This window comes from Hyperolius riggenbachi, chromosome 1, assembly GCF_040937935.1.
Source record: "Hyperolius riggenbachi isolate aHypRig1 chromosome 1, aHypRig1.pri, whole genome shotgun sequence".
Classification (NCBI taxonomy): domain Eukaryota; kingdom Metazoa; phylum Chordata; class Amphibia; order Anura; family Hyperoliidae; genus Hyperolius; species Hyperolius riggenbachi.
The window spans coordinates 92,469,156-92,491,041 of NC_090646.1; the positions used below are offsets into that span (position 1 = coordinate 92,469,156).

General features: G+C 40.0%; 1 protein-coding gene across 5 annotated transcripts in view; it reads right to left on the reverse strand.

Annotated features, from left to right (window-relative positions):
* The window catches only part of SORCS2 (sortilin related VPS10 domain containing receptor 2), a 1,283,452-nt gene that overhangs the window by 129,405 nt on the left and 1,132,161 nt on the right, over positions 1–21,886 (reverse strand). For all 5 annotated transcript variants that reach the window (XM_068276884.1, XM_068276875.1, XM_068276891.1 and 2 more), the window contains exons 13-14: positions 15,456–15,547; positions 10,275–10,382 (exon numbers count right to left, since the gene is read on the reverse strand). In XM_068276884.1, coding sequence (XP_068132985.1) covers positions 10,275–10,382; positions 15,456–15,547 — 200 coding nt within the window. The remainder of the gene's footprint in view (positions 1–10,274; positions 10,383–15,455; positions 15,548–21,886) is intronic.

Here is a 21,886-nt window from a genome sequence, read left to right on the forward strand (position 1 = left end):
AGTGTGCCAAGTTTGAGAACCCTGTGATTAACAGTCTAAGAATGGCTGCAGTTTACATTTTCCCATTAAAAATGAATGACTGAAATTTGATTGGCTGTTTTATGCTCCGCATACCTTTCCTGGATTTGTAACCTTGGTCACCAAGTGACCAACTGTGCTAAGTGTGGGGACTCTGGCTTGATTACTGTAAGAATGGCAGCATTTTACATTTTTTCCGTTGACATGAATGGGTGGAATCTGATTTGCTGTTTGTAGCTCCACCCAGGTGTGCAGACCCCCAGAACATATCATCTCAGGTAGTAAGGGATCTGTATACCAAGTTTCGTTCAAATCGGTCAAGCCGTTTCCGAGTAATCGTGGCGCATACACACATACATACACACACACATACATCCGATTTTATATACAGGATCTTCTCAAAAAATTACCATATTGTGATAAAGTTCATTATTTTCTGTAATGTACTGATAAACATTAGACTTTCATATATTTTATATTCATTACACACAACTGAAGTAGTTCAAGCCTTTTATTGTTTTTCTTATTGATGATTTTGGCATACAGCTCATGGAAACCCAAATTTCCTATCTCAAAAAATTAGCATATTTCATCCGACCAATAAAAGAAAAGTGTTTTTAAAACAAAAAAAGTCAACCTTCAAATAATTATGTTCAGTTATGCAATCAATACTTGGTCGGGAATCCTTTTGCAGAAATAGTTACATAGTTATTTTGGTTGAAAAAAAACATACGTCCATCGAGTTCAACCAGTACAAAGTACAACTCCAGCCTGCTCCCTCACATATCCCTGTTGATCCAGAGGAAGGCGAAAAAAACCTTACAAGGCATGGTCCAATTAGCCCCAAAAGGGAAAAATTCCTTCCCGACTCCAGATGGCAATCAGATAAAATCCCTGGATCAACATAATTAGGCATAACCTAGTAATTGTAGCCATGGATGTCTTTCAACGCAAGGAAAGCATCTAAGCCCTCTTTAAATGCAGGTATAGAGTTTGCCATAACGACTTCCTGTGGCAATGCATTCCACATCTTAATCACTCTTACTGTAAAGAACCCTTTCCTAAATAAATGGCTAAAACGTTTTTCCTCCATGCGCAGATCATGTCCTCTAGTCCTTTGAGAAGGCCTAGGGACAAAAAGCTAATCCGCCAAGCTATTATATTGCCCTCTGATGTATTTATACATGTTAATTAGATCTCCTCTAAGGAGTCTTTTCTCTAGACTAAATAAACCCAGTTTATCTAACCTTTCTTGGTAAGCGAGACCTTCCATCCCACGTATGAATTTTGTTGCTCGTCTCTGCACCTGCTCTAAAACTGCAATATCTTTTTTGTAATGTGGTGCCCAGAACTGAATTCCATATTCCAGATGTGGCCTTACTAGAGAGTTAAACAGGGGCAATATTATGCTAGCATCTCGAGTTTTTATTTCCCTTTTAATGCATCCCAAAATTTTGTTAGCTTTAGCTGCAGCAGCCTGGCATTGAGTACGATTATTTAACTTGTTGTCGATGAGTACTCCTAAGTCCTTCTCCAAGTTTGATGTCCCCAACTGTATCCCATTTATTTTGTATGGTGCTAGACCATTGTTACGACCAAAATGCATGACTTTACATTTGACAACATTGAATTTCATCTGCCATTTATGTGCCCATATAGCCATCCTATCCAGATCCTGTTGCAATATGACACTATCTTCCTGAGAGTTGATGATTCTGCACAATTTTGTATCATCTGCAAAAATAGCAACATTGCTCACTACTGCATCTACTAGGTCATTAATTTCTTTTTTTACAATTTTTATTGCACTCCTTATAATTGCTTAGTGCAGCCTCGGTCCCCTCCTGTTTTAGGACCTTATAGGCATTCCTTTTCCTCTTCATTTTATCCCTAACCTTTCTATTCATCCATAGAGGCCTTTTTTTATTCTTAGACATTTTGTTTCCATATGTGATATACATACTACAATATTGATTGAGAATAAGTTTAAAAGCTTGCCATTTCCCTTCAGTGTCCTTCCCTTGTAGTACATTATCCCAGTTCACCAAACTTAGTGCCTGCCTAATTTGATTGAACTTTGCTTTTCTAAAATTCATAGTTTTAGTGGTCCCGCCGCCCCGTGGCCTATTAGTCACCAGATCAAACGTTATCATGTTGTGATCACTATTTCCCAAATGTTCTTGAACCTGCACATTTGATACATTATCTGGTCTATTAGAAATGATCAGATCCAGTAACGCATTCCCCCTAGTTGGTTCCGTTACCATTTGAGTCAGTCAAGTAATTGTCCTGTAGTGCTGCCAGAAATCTGCTGCTTTTACCAGAATGGGTAGCCTCAATACCCCAGTCAATGTCTGGAAAGCTGAAAAGCTTTATGGAGATGAAGATTTCATTTTTCAGCACAACCTGGCACCTGCTCACAGTGCCAAAACCACTGGTAAATGGTTTACTGACCATGGTATTACTGTGCTCAATTGGCCTGCCAACTCTCCTGGCCTGAACCCCATAGAGAATCTGTGGGATATTGTGAAGAGGAAGTTGAGAGACGCGAGACTCAACACTCTGGATGAGCTTAAGGCCGCTATCGAAGCATCCTGGGCCTCCATAACACCTGAGCAGTGCCACAGGCTGATTGCCTCAATGCCACGCTGCATTGAAGCAGTCATTTCTGCAAAAGGATTCCCGACCAAGTATTGATTGCATAACTGAACATAATTATTTGAAGGTTGACTTTTTTTGTTTTAAAAACACTTTTCTTTTATTGGTCGGATGAAATATGCTAATTTTTTGAGATAGGAAATTTGGGTTTTCATGAGCTGTATGCCAAAATCATCAATAAGAAAAACAATAAAAGGCTTGAACTACTTCAGTTGTGTGTAATGAATCTAAAATATGTGAAAGTCTAATGTTTATCAGTACATTACAGAAAATAATGAACTTTATCACAATATGCTAATTTTTTTAGAAGATCCTGTATATAGATGGTTGACATTAAAACTAGATAAATTAAAGTGTACCCGAGGTGATAAGTGACATGATGAGATAAACATGTATGTACAGTACAAAACATATTAATAGCCAGCCTGTTTTACTTGTTTTATTTTGCTGCCTGAAAGAGTTAATTTCTAGGCATGGAAGTGACAGCTTCTGTCTTGTTGGTACCTTGTTGGGAATATAGTAAACATCACTAATAAGCAAATTACAGCCATAAAAGCCATAAACATTTTCTTGGCAGAATACAACTTCTGAGAACATGGGAGAGGTCGGACACGGTCAATAGGTCATGTATTTTCACTCTGGAACACTTAATAGACTGACACTGTTTGTCAGTTTGTGAATGTTTAAATATAAAATAAAACCCTGGGATACTTAAAAAAGTCATTTTTAGGAGTAGGAGAATAAATATAATTGTTTATCTCATTAGTTTATTTTCACCTTGGGTTCACTTTAAGTAAAAAAAAATAAGTTAGAATAGATAAAACAAGCAAAAACTGAAATTGTTTAACCATTTAAGGACCGCAGTGATGGAAATCTAAGCTGTTCCCATTGGCTTACATTGAAAGACAGAGTCAGGAGCCAATGAAAGCGGCTCCTGACCGGCTCACAGGACTCTGCCTTCATAGAGACAGGCAGAGTCTATGTCCTGGGGGTCCCGGCGAGCGGCGATGATGGCGGTTGCGACGGGTATGTGCTGCGATTCGCCGGGATTCTGTCGGGATTGGACCAGCGGTCTCTGGTCCTTAAAAAAAACCTGTACTGAAAATAAAAGTCAAAATAAGCATACACAAGTCATACTTACCTTCCATGTAGTCTACTCCTCAGTGTCTTTCTCCTGTCCCGCATCCTATTTGTTCACTATGATCAAGGGAATTTTCCGTCCTCCATTTTGAAAATAGCCATTACCCCATAACAGCTTTCTGGTCAGCACACAGTTAAACTGTAACATCACCCACTTGAGCCATAGGGAAACATGGACATTACCTAGTACATACGTTTTCCTCTCAGCTATAACTGACAGCAACTGATATTTTACTGATAGCAACTGATATATTTCAGATCTGACAAAATGTTGTCAGAACTGGAAGGGATCATTGTCAGAAGAAAATGGTGAGCTTCTGAGAGGAACTGATGGCAAGGTAACTCTGTAATGTTCATCTGAAGTTACCTCATGTGTTTATTTTAAATATTTTTACTCAGTACAGGTTCTTTTTAAGTGCCCAGAGACCGCTGGTCCTTAAGTGGTTAACATCCGGCTTGTATGTATCCCTGCAGAGCCACCGGTATGTAAAACATCACACAATATATTGCCCGATTGTAGTAACTTGTAAGAAAAGTCTCTCATTTAAAGAATAAATAAAGAACAAAGCTTCCTGAAACTTAATACGTTTACTTTCACTATCCACTGCAGCCCTATCAGTCCCTGAGCTGCCAGGTAGCTGTGGTGCTCTGAACTCTTAAACACATAAACACATCAGAAAGCTTCTGTGTGCAAATTATACTGAGGGTAAGCAGCAAAATGATTTTTGATTAAAACGGACATGTTATACCTGTGCAATATGGCTGCTTTCAGAACTAGCTGGAATCTAACCAGGGGAAAATTGTTATCTTGACATAGATTACATTACTTTAGGTTAAAATCTGTTAGGATAACTAATATAACCAGTAAGGAGATGAGACACAACTTTTTATTGTATGTTATTGCTGATTGTTATCCCGCTATTAAAGGGGCACTATGGCGAAAAATTGTAAAATGTAAAATATGTACAAACAGACAAATAAGAAGTACAGTTTCTCCAGAGTAAAATGAGCCATAAATTAGTTTTCTCCTCTGTTGCTGTCAGTTACAGTAGGTAGTAGAAATCTGACAGAAGTGACAGGTTTTGGTCTAGTCCATATCTATGTAGGGAATTCTCAGGGATTTACTTATTTTCAAAAGCATTTAGAGAATGGCAGTTGCTCTGTCCAACTGCCAAATAACTGTGTAGTGAGCAGGGAAGCTGGCCAGCATCATTGTTTAAATCCTTTTTAGGGAATATCTTTATAAAGAATAAAAGACTTGCTGAGAATCCCCTATGAAGAGATGGACTAGCCCAAAACCTGTCACTTCTGTCAGATTTCTACTACTTCCTGTAAGTGACAGCAACATAGGAGAAAAGTCATTTATGGCTCATTTTACTCTGGAAAAAAAACGTACTTCTTATTTGTCTACGTTTGCACATATTTTAAATTTTACAATTTTTTGCCATAGTGCCCCTGGCCCATTAAAGGGAGTCGTATCATCCAAAAATAAAAAGATGCTAAAAAATAGTTAGCGCTCCCAATATATATATTTTTTTTCAAAAATAGGTTCCTAGATGTCAACTGTTTTTTTTTTCTTTTTTTTTTTACCTGGTCTGGTTGCCCTAGTTTAACTGCAGGAACTGTGCAGTGCCAGCAGGATTGTGGGAAATATTTATTTTTAGCTACAGTAACAAGCTTATCTCAGTATGCTGAAATCTGAACGCTCTCTCATTCTGATGATAAATACACTATGACTAGAGAGTAATTTAATCCCCCACCACCACCACTTATTGCTCCAGCGACGTAGATATTCGTCTGTGCAAGTTAATGAGAAATGAATGGGTGGTGAAAATTGCTCTGGTCCTGAAGAATTTATATAGTGATGTATGCCTATTGCCCAGGTGATGTTTGCTGTGGAAGGGACAGTAAGCTGTGGCAGTAAGGAGGGAAAAATAACACTGAGCTGGGATAAAAAGAAACATTAGAGATGAAAAACCAGCAGAAATATTATTTTCTTTTTTTCATATCACATTTCTCCTAAACCAGACAGGGAACACTAAAACCAACAGCATAGCTAAGCTAAATAAGTACCACTTTAAAGCATAGTAATATATACAAGAAATTCAAAATTTAGGTCACTGATAGGGATGATCAATGGGATGCAAATATTTCTGTGTTTACTTTATGCAAATTTATGCAGCTTTTTATGCAAATTTATGCAGCTTCAAAATGGACCAATCAATTTAAACCTGGGTTTAAACTGATTGGTCCATTTTCAAACTGTATAAATTTGCATAAAATGTGCACACATTTGCATAAACTCAGAAATATGTGCATCCCATTGATCATCCCTAGTCATTGATGGAAGCTAAGGACCCTGCGGATCATTCTGGCCAGAGTATGGAGCCATTGCAGTGGATACAGGCAAACAATCATCTGGTGACGCACAGCAATTGCTCGTCAGCTTTCTGGGGCTTAGAATATCAGGCTCCTTTGTGTGTTTGTGCTTATATTGTGCTTATGCCAGCACAGCTAAATAAATATGGAGCTCTTCTTGATCTACAATAAAACGTAAGCAACATACCCAAAGAATAATTTCACAGTGTATTATATAAAAACATTTCTCCAGTTATATCAGTGTTTGCAATTCATTTTCAAAAATCCTTTTTCCTTCAAGTACAATTTCATGGAAAGGTCGCCTAAAGCTTCTTTGTTTGTCCTTGAAAAATATATACGTCTTGGCCTCATTCTAAAAGTACTTTCAGGAGGAATATTTACAGCTACATTGCAAAGTGAAATATGTGACATTATGAGATACTGTATACACTCCTGTTTAAGACTCATTTTTAATTTAGGTTAGCTCGGTATATGTGCCTTCAGTATAGGTTAGCCGGGTATACGTGCCTTCACTATAGGTTAGCCGGGTATAAGTGTCTTCAGTATAGGTTACCTGGGTATATGTGCTTTTAGTATAGGTTAGCTGGGTATAGGGCCGGGCACATGTTTTAACTTGCTTCTCTCGGTGGCGTCTTGGTCTTCTTCACTCCCTCAGGCTCGGCTGCCTGGAGGGCAGATATGCAATTCACAGCTGAGGGAGGCTCCAGTGATTGGCCGCTCCTCTCTCCTCCCCTGATTGGCCGCTCCTCTCTCCTCCCCTGATTGGCTGCACCTCTCTCCTTCCCTGATAGGCCGCGCGATCAGCGGCCAGCATCAGAAACTGCGTTCTACAGCTGCTGGCTGAAAAATTCAATAGGACGCGGCCACCGATCAGGCAGTCGCGATCTAAAAGTAGATCGCGATCGACCTATTGGGCAGCCCTGAGGTCTGATGTTCTCCAAGGTGACTCTATAATCTTCTTCTGTCAAGAATAAATCCATGGTATTTATCAGAATACTAATTATTCAGAAGTTTTAGGGCTTGTTCACGCTACAAGAGCTTTTTAAGGGCTAGTGATTTTGAAAAGCCCTTGCTAAAGCAATGCTATGGGGGATTTTTACAAATTCACATCGCTCCAGTGTGAGCACACACCTAGGATAACATTAGCAAGAGCTTTTAAAATTACTAAGCACTTGTTTCCCAACTTTGTCCTTAAAGGGAACCAGAGACGAAGCACCTCATGTATTTTACCATATATATCAGTGGGAACATTCGAGAAAACAACTACCCTGCTCTCTGTTTCATTCTGCACTGCACAGCTTGCTTCTAATCAGCCCCGATAAAATCCCCGTCTGAGCATTCAGTCTGGCTTTGCTATAATGACTCAGCTATAATGATTCCTGAGCAGAGCCAGCAGGGGGCAGGCTTGGACTTGAAAAGACACGAGAGAACACAGACTGAGCTATAAATATTCCTGAGCAAAGCCAGACTGAATGCTCAGTCGGGATTTTATCAGGTCTGATAAGAAACAAGCTGTGCAGTGCAGAATGAAACAGAAAGCATGGTAGGTGTTTTCTCTAATGTTCCCACTGATCAATATGGTAAAATACATGAGGGTGCTTCGTCTCTGGTTCACTTTAAAAATGAACGCTTTTCCCTTGGTCTGTGATTTTTCTCTCCTACTAGGTGTACCTGGTGTCCTTAAGTTTTTGCAATGAAACTTTTATTTCCTCATGGTACTTGTAAACAGTATCCAGATTTTGGTGAGATACCCCTTTAAGAGGTGTTTTATATAAATGGGTATGTTTCTCCCATAATGGAGTCATTGTATTATCTCCATATAAACAATACAATGTTACTCTGGCCGGTTTTTGATCTTATGTTGACCCTTTTATTTTTGAAACTGTATTTAAATAGGAATAGCATCACTTAGTGTGTGTCTGTTTTATGTGTGATTTAGTGAGTTTAGTCCGGTGCCCTGCCTCCATTCTGTGCCCAGTCCTTGCTTTCCCCTCCTCCCTTCCGTCACAGAGGATGTGCAGTGTTGCGGTTGGTTGCCTGATCTCCATGGAGCGGTAGTGGAGGGGCGGTCCATGCGGGTGACTGACGCACTCTGGATGACGTGCACCCGGCATTTTAGGAGACGTAAAGTAGCACACGTTGACATACCACGCTTCTCTCGTAACATATTGGGTAATCCCGGAGTGGATTTCTAACATTGCTGGCTGACATACCCCGCATGTCATAGTACCGTCCACTGTCCCCCAGGTGCTTGGAGTGGTGGACCCATCCGCTAATAACTATAGAGACGCTCCTATACCACTTGAATGTGTTCCTAAAAGGCTGGTAGCCGTTATGGCTGGACGTTTGTGACTACGCACAGCGGACATTGCTACACTTCATCTGGATCTATTGACATTTGCAATTTCAGTGGATCGACACAGTCAAGGCACATCATAGAGGAATCGACAAGCAGCAGTGACTGTCTGGGACAAGCTTGGTATCGTATATGGGTACCTGTCATCTATTGTCGCATGCTATGCATCATCTGTTGCATTGCCTATGCTGCTATACTGCTCTAACATTGTGCTCATTCTGCAATTTGGGCATATCTATACAGGATATCCCATTCTTTATGAATGCTACTTTGTTTGCTTGGCTGCGTGTGAACTTGCATATATAACAAGAATCTGCTGGACTAGCATACATCGCTTACAATCACTTGGCTGCTTGTGAAATTTTGCTCATCTAATAGGCATCATTCAATTTGTGTCTAAATAGCATCTTTAGATATAGCCTGCAATATCTTTAGGTCCTTTGTTTGACCCTGGAATCATTGATATTCATGATATGTTAATGCTTAGGATAGAGTAAACTAGGATCCAATGAATGTGTGTCTGTGAGTGCTGTGTGTGGTTTTGGCGATACCGCTTTAGCCGCGGGGTGGCCACCTTGCAACTTTTTTTATAATATATTTTTTAGCATTGGTGATTTTTGGGTGAATTTTTTGTATACAATTTTTTGTACAATAAACTTATTTTTTTATAGAATCATAAAACGTGATATCTTGGTCTGTATTCCTTCCTGATGTGATACTTAAAGTTTTTCTATGTTCCTCTTTAAAGAGAATCTGTACTGTCCTATTTGTACAATAAAAATATATCAATCAAGTCACTGATCTCCTGGATCCCTCATTGCCGTTTCTGCCGCCCCCCACCGCGATCCTGACCACAGTTTCTCAGCATGTGACAGACAGCTCCCTCCCCCCTCAGCCTCACAAACTGCATCAGCACACAGAGCTTGCAGGGGGCGTGCATAACTTGTATTCAATACAACAGAGGCATCCCATTCTTCACTGGGTCGACAAAGCTTGATAAAGAAAAGAAGATTAGCTATATTACAGAGACAGTGCAACTAGAGAATGCTGCAGTAATCCAGACCACATTAGAACAGGTATAGGAACTTATAGGATTGAAGAAATAAGGCTGAAAATTTTGTTACAGAGTCTCTTTAGGGAGGATGTGAGGGAGTGCAGTAGACATTTCTGCTCCAAGCAGAAAATGTAAACATTCTGGCAATTAAAAACAAAAACAAAAAAAGTACCGGTAAGCTGGTAAGCCAAAGTAGCTAGCTGCAAATTGTAATGGAAAGGACATTTTTAACAACAATAAAATACAAAGTGGCTTTTTTATAAAACTGAACGTTGTGTCAGTTTTTTCAGCAAAAGTCTATTTGATATGAGTCAGTAAGTCCCAAATAAAAGAAGAAAATCCACATTAGTAATACGTATTCATTAGGACAAAAATACCTTTTTCTCTTTCCAAAATGCATTGAATTATAAATTATAAAAGTAAGTTACTTGAATGTGACTTTTCTGCTACTGGCATTGTCCAGCCACTTACATTCTGAGCAGCTCAGCTGATGATTTATACAACATGAAATATATGACTGACTATCTTTATTGAAGTTATACAACCCCAGCCAACTTAATTCCAGCACATTGCAGTTCATTTCAATTCACTAGCCAAGAATAATAGCATTCCAAAGTACTTTATAGGAAAATAAAAACCCCATTTAATGCCAAATTGACAGTAACGTACGTCATAACCAAGGTCTCGTCTCCAGGCTCGCTGAGCAGTCCATCCACAAAGACAGATGTGCTGGTGAAGTTATGCACGCTCCAGGTGTAGCCTTCATCTATGCTGAACCTAGCCAGAGAGAAGGACAGCTTTAGCCAATACTTTACCTCATCATGACATTTACCAATTACTACAGCGTTTTTGTTATTTTCTCAGATTATTTCTAGAGATGTTCATTCAGATTTGTCATTTTTTTGCATTCTCTGACACAAAAATTACAAATAAAATTCTCCTCGGAAATCGGAAAAACAGAAAATTGGAAAAATGGAAAATAGGAAAATCAGTAAAATGGAAAATTAGAAACTGACATTGGCGGAAATCAGAATTTCCATACAATCGGAAATGGGCTTTTCTGACCATCCCTACTTATTTGTTTATTCCTTTATTGTGTGCAACAGTAAAAATAATTTATATATTTTTCTTTTTATTAAAGAGTCTGTTTTTGATGCTCCATCAGCAATTTCATCTGGTAAAATTCTGAGAGTTGCTTTGCTGGTGTAGTAAAAAGCCCCTATAACAGATTTATAAATTAGCCCTGCTGTTCTCTAAGGATCCATCTTTTCTGGGTATTTCTTGTATTTCCTCAGCTTGTCAGTTAGACCAGCAAGTGAAGCTCTAAATCAACATAGCATATTCATCTGTGACACTTATTATTTCTCTAATTTAAAAAAAAATGGGAAAAAGATTTCTGCACCAAATGTAATTGAGTACAAAATAATAATAATAACATAATAAATCCCTATACAATTCCAGTAATATATATATATATATATATATATATATATATATATATATATATATATATATATATATATATATATATATATATACACACACACACAGTATATATGAACACGTTTTCCTGATATTATAATAACTTCATGGCTGGTAAACGTAGAGCAAAACTAGCATTTTATAGTACAGAGGATGTACCGTAACACATTTTAAAATATACATGCAATCCTCTACTTATACTCAGGCCCTATTCTGGAAGGTTGCTTGTAAGTAGATTTGTTTGCAAGTGAAATCATGTATTATACATACTGGTACATGAGGTTTTACTTTAGGACACATTTTTTTGTTTCTTTCAATGTGTTTTAATTCTATAAACAACTTACAACAGTGTATATGATACTTCAACATGTAATAAAACATCTGTGATAAAAAACTGTGCAATATATTTTATGCACAAGGACACCTTTGAATGTATGAGATGTTTGTAACTCAAGTGTTTAGGGACGATTTATTTTTGTTTTATTTATCAGTTATATTAAGCAGTAATAAACATAAGCATGAAACATTATTATTATAAATATAAGAAATATTACAAATTAGTGTTTACATTTTTTTGAGCCCGATCTGTTGGTGTGACTAGCCTGTGTTGTAGGCAGGCAGCAAAGAATCTTGCTTAACTGCTTTCGTTGTTACTAAATTTACCATTACTAAATTACCATTACTACTGGCAACGTGTACTAAGAGTTACGCTATGCTGATCCAGGGTACCCAAGTCTTTTGACTGGCTAAATCATCATTAAGCCCCATTGTCTACTATAAACGTATCTTTACATAAAACTAACAAACATCGTAATTGCTGTTTTTTTTTTCAAATTTGCCACGATTTTTTACAATTGCTCCCAAAGTGCTCCATGCAGCACTTTCACTATCACAAATATGGCAGTGTTATTGCTCTCATAGATAGACACTGCACTAGCAATTTGCTGATAGCCGACAATTGGCAATCACAGTGCCATTAATGAATTAAAAAGTTTTGCAAGTTAAACTTCCCAGTCAAGGTGGCAAGTAGAGATCTATTCTATTTATTTGTAATCTGCTTTTGGCCATTTGCTCTAGTAATAGGGTACCACACAGCTCTGTTCATGATATGAACAAGACTTTCATCCCACCACTGTCTTTAAATATACAGTGATAAATTCTTTACGGCATATCTGAATCAAAAACTTATTAGATAATTAACTGTATGTGTACTGCAGCTAAGAAATAGAACATCAGTAGCAAAGAAAAAAGTCTCATATTGTTTTCCAGTACAGGAAGAGTTAAAAAACTTCAGTTGTTATCTATGCAACAGAGCTTCTCTAAGCTGTTCAACCAACTTCGTGGAATACAGTCTTGTTTTATGAAGTCTTAACCTTTACAGGACCACTCCACACCAATTGGTGTGGACGCGGCGGTAGCCCCAGGACCGCCTAACGCTGATCGGCGTCGGTCCTGGGGGCAGAGTTTGCAGGGGATCTGTGTGACACGGCTGTCCCCCTGGCAGGCTCAGAGCTGATCCGCTGTCATAGGCTGAAGCCTGTAACAGCCGTTCACAGTGATTGGCTGGCGGGGGGATAAAAATAAAAAAAAATAAGCAAATGTATTAGAAAATAAAAAAAAAATATTTACAAAAAAATAAATAAACATTGGGTGAACAGACCCCACCAACAGAAATCTCTGTTGGTGGGGAGAAAAGGTAGTGGGGGGAATCACTTGTGTACTGAGTTGTGCCCTGCAGCGAGGCCTTAAAGCTGCAGTGGCCTATTTTATAAAAAATGGCCTGGTCCCTGGGTTTAAGCCCGTGGTCCTTAAGTGGTTAAACAGGCAAGAAACAGTGAGAGACAGCTTGAGATAAGGTTTTACTGAAAGAAATTTCAAAGGGTCCTTATTTCTGTTTTGTTTTATAGCTTAAAGGACAGAGTGTGGTTTTACAACTGCAACTGTGACAGGCTGGTGCAATGTTATTAGAATAACTTCACTGAAAATAAAAAAAATGAGACTATTTTCTTATGTTCTATTCGTTTTCTGTACTACACATACAATTCATTATATCATATATTTTTTTTGCCTCAGGTTTGCTTTAAGTAGAAATCACCCATGAGGATATGGACTAATCCAAACCTGTCAGCAAGAGGTTCAGAGCTATCAAATTATAATACCTACTATAGGTGACAGTTATACAGGAAGTAAAAAAAATGTATGGGGCGTTTACTGTGGGACAAGTGTACTTCTTATATGTATGTATACATATGTATTTTAAATTTTACAGTTTTTCACCATAGCGCCTTAAACAGTAAAGAAATCAATTTGTATAGTAGTACAGCGAAACAACAGAGGCTTCAAAGCTTCACCTTCAGACTTCCCTAGCCTCAGCTTTGGCTCCAGAGGAGTAGCTGTGGGTGTGCAAGGAGGGGCATATGTCCCCAGGTGCAGCACTGTAAAGGCGCTCAGCAGCGCCATTGCACCCCCACATGCATTAGAGGTGGCTCGCTGGCTGCCTGAAGTGCCCCTGCTTCTCTCCCTCCCTCTGCAGAAGTGTTAACAGCAGCAGAATAAGGCTATCTAAAAGGGGCACATCTGGCTATCTAAACAGCGTGAGGGGGTGGGGGGCACATCTGGCTAACTAAAGAGGCACACATTTGGCTACTTAAAGGGGGGCACATCTGGCTATCTGAATGGGGTAAAGGGGCACATATAGCTATATAAATAACTTTTGACTTCACCCATGACCACATTCTGATGTGTGGCCACGCCCATTTTGTCCAGAGGAGGGGCGCAAAAACTGTCTATGTCCCTGGACGCTGAAAACCCTAGCTACGCCTCTGTTTGGCACACTATGCCTAGCCCACAGGTGGCAAACTCCAGTCCTGGAAGGTCATGCGAGTGTTTAGGATGAACTGATTCAGTCTCATTAATTAATTTGAGCTGTGTCAAAAATGTGTGAGGTCCTCGGACCCTGAAGGAGTGGAGGTTGACATCCCTAGCCTAGCGGAACAATCCTTATAGGTTTGCAAACCAATGGGATAGTGATCTTTTCCTACCCTACATGACATATACAGTTTTTGTGCTTTTGTTTGATGCAGTGCTGCACTATGGACTGTCAATCCCCCATCACTCCTGCCCGCCCCCTTCGCACAGAGGTTTTCCAACATGTCTGATCAGACTTTCAATCGTTTTGTTTTTTTGTTAAGACAAAATAAGTTTGATGTGATTTTGGAGAATGCACAGGAGTGAGAGGAGGACAAATGTTTTATTACAATGACAGTATTTCTATCTGCAGTTGGGATTCTTTTGTTTTGATCAAATCCCTTTTAAAGCATGACTGAGAACTGCCTTTGAATACATTGATGTGGAATGCATGTTTGATGAGCAAATGTTTTAATCAAACGAGGCAAAATATGTGACTGTGCATACGATTTGTCTCAGTTGCACAGATAAGAGTAACATTTGTATTAAAAGAGTCACTGTGACCTCAGTTACAGCAGAGGTCCAAGCGATTATAAAAAACATATAGAGGCATAAGGCATTATGGGTAGACACTAATAATATTTATTAAAAGTTGATTTTGGCCAACTTTCCTATTGAGCTTTACAATCCTCTTCCCATTCAAAAGACTCTGGAATGTGGTGGGGTAGCTGCATATATTATGCACTATAAAAGAAAATATTCAAGTGGTCACCCCCTTCCGAATGCAGCACAAAAACCCTACATAATAATCATAAGCTACATGAACTGTACATATTATTGTCCTCCAAAACCGTACTGCAAAATTAAATAGCATGAAAAACCAAAAACCTTTTCGGTGATAGCAATTTTTTTCCCGGGAGAAATTTTAAAACCCGCTCACAAACATGGGCTGCCCAATAGTCATGTAGATGATAGTCCAGTTGAACTAGGCTTTAAAGTGAACCTGAGACAGTGAGAAAAAAATTACTTTTATGTAGCTGGGGTTTCTTCCAACCCCCTGTAGTCTTTTAGGTCCCTCAGTGTCCTTCAGGTCCCCTCCATTGTGCTGCTTTCAGCCAAATTAAAGTCCGCGTCCCAAAGCATGTGCAGTCCCAGCCACCCGCCTCCTCAATCACGCTTTTGTGGCCAGGAGCATTCTGCGCATGCAAAGTTAAAAGTCTTTATGAACTGCGCATGCACAGAAAGCTCCGAGCTATGGGAGCGTGGTCAAGGAGGAGTGTGGCCAGAATGGCACATGCTCAGTAGACCATGACTGAGCTAGTGGCAGACTTTCATTTGGCTGACAGCAGCTGGAAGAAGCCCCAGGTAAGTAAAAGTCATTACAGGTTTGCTTTAACTAACAAACGGTTCTGCCATGTCCTGAACATACAGGTACGAATCATAGCTATGTCTTGTACTTACTTGAGAATTTTTAGAGGAATAGAGGTATCCTTGATGGCGACAATAACCCCTCCATGATCCAGATACAAAATATGGTGTTCTTCTTCAAAGACCTATGCAGGAACACAAGAGTTTTATTAAATAATTTTTCAGATCCCTGCAGTTTGGTGGAGTTGCTGTGGTGACAGAGGCATTACAAAGTGTCAACATTATTCTTGGACCCTAAAGGCCCTTTTCCATTATTTGCAATCCACTTAAAAAAGCAGATCGCAGCTGTTTTGATGATCACGTGAGCACCCTGATTTATTACGAGTTAATCACGGTGCTCATTTCCCACTAGTGCGTGTCATTTTTTACCCGAATGCAATCGTTGGCTTGCGTGATTCTTGTTGCGATTGCGCTCCGTTCCCAATGGCTAAGGCCCAAATGGCGCCAAGTGGAAATTGTGGTCTTTCCTAGGATTTTGATGCCCGGGGAGGCAGAGCTTTGGGCTGTAGCTCTGCCTCTACTGGAGTCAATCTGCACGCAGATCGCTGCCTCTCCCCACCCCTCTCTGTGAAGGAAGACTGAGAGGGGCGGGGAGAGGCGGAGAACCGCACAGATTGACAGAGTAGAGGCAGAGCTACAGCCCAAAGCTCTGCCTCTATATGGAAGCGCTGCCCTAATCTCCCCCCAGGGATTTCGAGGGGGGGGGGGATTAATTAAGACTGCAGCCGCGGGGATGCATCGTTTCAGGTAGGGCAATCACGCCTAAAAGGATTGTGAAGAAAAAAATGTGATTTAGGGATGCTTCAGACTCTCTTTAATTCTTCCTGCACTGGAAACAATATGAGACTCATATCTGTGCTGCTAATGTTCTATTTCTTAGCTGTACTACACATACACATCATTATATCATAACATTATTTTCACTACAAATTCCCTTTAAACCTGGGGATGATACTAGTTGGGGTCTATATTCCCCCAAATCAAAACACCAAACAAAGAGCAGCAAATGTACCATGCTAAAGTCTCTATCTCAGTCATATTACTTCCTAAATGTGGGCAAGATTAATCAGACCTGCATTATGCATGCTATGGTAGTGCTCAGTGTTTTATTGATGATGCCATCAATCAATCAAACACTGCCAGTTTTCGGGGAGGCAGGAAATTTTAGGTAGACTTCATTAAAATGATCAAATATGACTGCGAACTATCGAGATTCGACACCAGCCGCTAGTCTATTTTAAGTCCATTTTAAGACCACATTAACTCTTTGGAAAATTTTATTGAATGTGGCCGAAGTTGATACCCAAAGAGATCGTCAATGAAAGTTTAGAATTACTGCTAATCCCGGAAAGGTGATACTCGGGTCCAGCACTTATTCTTCTTTTGTGTTTTATCCTCTTGTTTGTTTTGGATTGATACTTTGTTTGACAGCCTTAAAACAGTCATGAAACAGCTGCCTCTATCTACGGCCCTAAAGAATGACAGATTAATACTCGGAAAGGTGATGACAATCGGCTTAATCTTCACCAAGCCACTCTACCAGTTCCTAAATCTTTTCCTCCCCCTCCACGTCAGCTCACTGCCAAGAGAGAAATTCCTGTGGAAAGGCAGATTTCAGACTGCAGTTTTGGAAAGGAAGAGAGCTGGCAGCCGCTCTCCGCTGTACATCATCTGCTGGGAATGATCTGTCAACCTTGTTTAACAGTTAAGAACAACTGAGAAGCTTCTCACAGCCCCCAAAAACATATAACCGTTATATTGATACCAGACTCATCTCTGTGTGTTCATGTTATTAGTAGTAGTATACACATAGAGAATTATATGGAACCCACAGCAAAGACATTAGACAGCCACCTGATCTGACTCTCCAGTAATCATCTTAAAGTGAACCGAGCACTATTTTTAACACCCAGGGCATCTCAAAAGCACATTAAAAATGCATACTAACAATGTGTCTCATTACTAAAAAAACCATTTATTTTACCTCATAGTTTTACATTTAAGGGTTAATTACAGGGAGTATTCTTCTACTTCCTCTACCTCCTCCATCTGCAAGCCAGTCACAAGCCACAGAGAATGGAAGGCAGATAAGGACTTTACTAATTAGACGTAATTGCCCGGGGCTAAGATCAAACAAACCCATTTACCATTAGGGAGAGGGAGGGGAAGAAGGGGAAACTGTGCTTAAAAAAGATAAGGTAGTTCACACCTGATAACCTTCACACCAACCTTGGATAATAGCAGTGAAAAGGGAGCAGGGAGATTAACTTCTCAAACATGGTAGCCCTTTCAGCTATTTGAAACCAGGAGCTGCTAAGTTCCCTTTAAAGCACATCCTCCCTCTCTCAAACTAAGCATGCTGACAAAACACAGATCTCTAATTCTGATGTTTACATTGACTTTTGGTCCCTCAGGTAAACTTTGGATCCTGAGAACTTCTGGTCAACTTGAAGCATAGCCCCATCCTTTCTGGAACTGTAGCTATGTAAATGCTTGAAGCAGGATTGTCAGGCATAAAATCAAGGCGGCCTGGTGATGCGCTGATCCCACTTTTTCTGCGCAATTCTTAATTTTACTGGTAGCGTGCCCAGGCTATGCATATGCATAGGTAGGATTTAGTTAGTGTTAGGTCCCCTCCCATGGAGGAAAGACTTCTTCGACAGTGGGAGAGACGAGTACCTAACAAATTGCATGCAAACTGTTAGTGGAAACTAACATCCTCCAAGTGGTAGACAGGTTGTATGTGTGCTCATTGTGTATTTGTATCCCATGAGTGGGGTCTGCACTTTTTTGCAGGTAAGCATTCATCTGTTTTTAAGTAGCGCTGTTCATTTCTTTGCTATGTTTGATTTAATTCTGGTCAGCTGCTCCCACTTGTTAGTTTTTCTTTGTTTGGGTTCAAGGTGCGTTTGTAGTCTCTGGGGCGGCTCAGCGCATCTCTGAGCTGAGGCCATTCAGAGGCGGCCTGGTGATGCGCTGATCCCACTTTTTCTGCATAAAATCAAATTCCATTAACCCCTTTCTCTGTGTTTACTATGTAGTCTGCATGCAGTCTGCATTGCAAGCATTCCAATATAATCATGAATGTGGATGTTGTAATGAATCTTATCTCAGTCAGCCCGTCTCTATTCTGGTGCATTGCAGAGGAGAAAGAAGCTTTTTATCTCCCCTCCCAAATTCCTGCTCCTCGCTGATTGGCTAAGGACAGTTCAGTGTGACAAGCTGAAGCTGAGAAGGGTAATACACCTCACCCCTCTGCAGAAACTGCTGCAATAAGATCTATGCTGTGCTCACATGTGTTTATAAAGCATGTATATACTCTTTCACAGTGGGACGTTGCGTTTGATGCGACGTTAAAGTCGCACAACGTGCCCCTAACGCAGCGCATGTAGGTTATGAAATTGGACGTTATTTTGCACTGCGTTATGTGTCTCTTGGTGCGCCGTTTTCGACGCATACTGATGGAACGAAAATGGCGCATTTGTTACATTTAAAAAAAAAAAAACATTACTGAGCATGTGCAGTGCACATAACGCAGCAGATACATCGCTAAACACACAGCATGCAGCACTTTTTACTAACGATACACGTTACACACTAACGCAACGTGTGCACTGTGAATGTCGCACAGACTTTGCATTGCTGTTCGTTACTCTGCGTTAAAGTATTTTATAATGTGCAACTTTAACGTCGCACTGTGAAAGAGGCCTTAGTGTAAACAAATTCCTGCCAGTGGAGTTCAGAATTAGACATAACCTTTTAGTGTCTGGAGAGGCTCTCAAATCTGTGGAACATCAGATCTACAAATATAGTATTTTAAAAAGTTTCCAAAAACACCCTCGATGAATAAGAGACTGCAGTCACGTCTCACCAGCATAGTGAGATGAGATTGTGCACTACATGATACTGTCAGTATAGAGACCATGGATGATATGAGGGCCTGTGGAGGAAAATTTAGTTCACATGCTGATTTCCTTCTCACTTTTCTTGCCAGAAATGCTTTTAATAGAACTTTTCTGCCTCGTCTGGTTTCTTCATTTTTTTCATCCCGCCGATTCTGTCTTATTACCCCAGTAAGTGTTCAGTTGTCAATACAAAGGTTTCTACTGCCAAGTCAGGCTGGCTGTTCTGTCATCAATCTTTATTCATAACTTGGCATGTGTGCAAATCTTTATTGCATTCTCAGTAAGTGGAACACTGCAATTACTGCGTGCCTTGAGAAATTCATGTAATAAGGTATCCGTAACTTAAGTAAATATCTGCTTAATAGACTGTAAGTAAGTGGTAGTAGCAGCATTTCTGTATTGCTGTGTGTATGCACGCACGTACTCATCCTACCTATCTGAGGACATCTTCGCTTAGGAGTAATTTCTGATTGCTCCTACTTAAACCTTTACTTCAGGGAATGCAAAATATAGCACTGAAACAAGAACTTAAATTTTTATTTGCTACCCAAAGGATTCGTAATTTGGGTCAGTGTCATAACAGTGCATAACCAGCAGGTGATTCTTGCAACGACAAAACGAGAGAGAACCACGAGAGCCCAATATCGTGCCGTATGTACTGGATTGATGTGGGTGATGAGAGGCAAGTATGTAAACTTATACTCACAAGCCAGGGTAACCACCAAGGCAACCACTGTAAATGCAGGTGGGGAGATTAGACCTGTCCCCACTCAGGATTAAGAAGTCGCTCTCTGTAGATCTGGAAACAAGGGGTTAACACCCTTCCACCATGAGTGGACTTGAATAATGTGGAAATGAACAAATACGCAAAAAGAATAAAAGTAACTAATTTTTTTTTAAACGGGGGACGCAGTGGTGGACTTACCCTCTTCAAGCAGACACAAAAACAGGTTGATATTATATCAACAAGCAAATTTATTTATATATACACTCCAAAGGGTAATGGCAACGTGTTTCGCAGGTATGGCCCCGCTTCATCAGGCAATAGGGGATGGAGCAACAGCAACATGTGTCTATGTCTCAGCCTAGCGCCTCTGTGAAGATGTTATTTTAACTCAATTCGGATGGGAGCCTCTGGACCCTTTAAGGACCAGAAGCTTGTTTTTTCATTTTTTTGCCTTCCTACTCACTATAATTGTCTCACAATGATCAGGAGGTCAGGAGCCAGCATTTTCAATGACAAGATGTAGACCCCCTACTCTCTATGTCTAGCACTAGCACTGAGAACCTTCAAAATGTCATAAACTGAAACTTGTTCTAAAGGTAAGAGCAGTGCTAAGGTAAAAGACATGCTTCACCACCAGTCCAGTAGGTTATCAAGTCTGCTTGTTAAAGTGAGCTTTCTCCTCCTCAATTATTTTGTAGACTCCGACTCTTCATGACCACATGTACTTTTGCATGTGTCTGTCAATCACAGCTTCTGTCAGCTGTTGCATAGGCATGTTCATAGCTTCACATACTTTATGCTATGTATCCATCTTAGCCTATGTCATCCTCTTCGTTTGCCCTCAATTTCTCCAAGCATCAAAGATTGCTCCAAAGACAGTGGCATAGCAATAGGGGGTGCAGAGGTTGCAACTGCACCGGCGCCCTTGGGCCAGAGTGGCCCTGAGGGGCTGCCCCTCAACTGCAGTATTAGCTCTCTATTGTACTTGCTAACTGTACTGGTAATAATCACTTTTATAGATTAGAATAGTGGTAATCATTAACAAACTGTTCCCCATCCCCTTCTTACAACACTATGGATGTCCTTGCCAGGTTTTGGTGTGCCTTATCAATTGTTATGTATAGAGTGCTTGAGGGTCCCAATGCCAATGTAAAACTTGCACTGGGGCCCATAGCTCCATTGCTATGCCTCTGTCCAAACAATCTATTCTTCTCATTCTGTGTCCAAACTATTTAAGTTTTAATACTAGCATCAACCTTTCTACTGAACACTGGCTTTATTTCTTGAAATATTGACTAATTAGACTGTCTGGCAGTCTAGGGTACTCAATTTAAAATCATCATTTTTTTTCCATGCATAGCCTTATTCAATTATAGGTCCACTCTGACTCAAAGCTGCCAACTATAAATAGGTTTCCCATTTCCTAAGCTGTCTTGAGGATGGCCCAATGTAAGCAGAACCTGCACCCACAGTGAACAGACCAGCATAGCTGGATTTTTGAAAAGGCCAGCAAGGCCCGAGCCTTAGACGCAGGGGTGCTCTGATAATCCTTTTTAAAATTCAAATTAATTCGATCCGGATACCCAGATATCCGGATCGGATATCCGAATCCGATATCCGAATCTGAACGTTCCAGTACCCGAATAGAATCGGATATCCGAACCCATTATCCGGGAAATCCGAATTGATTCAGATTTTCGGGTTGAAAACCGGAAGTGGCCTTTAAATTGCTACCAAAACGTTTTTTCATAGTAAATGTTGCATGTAGCATCATGGTTTTTTTTAAAGAAAAACACTAATTAATTATATCGGGAGTTAAAATACAAAAAAAA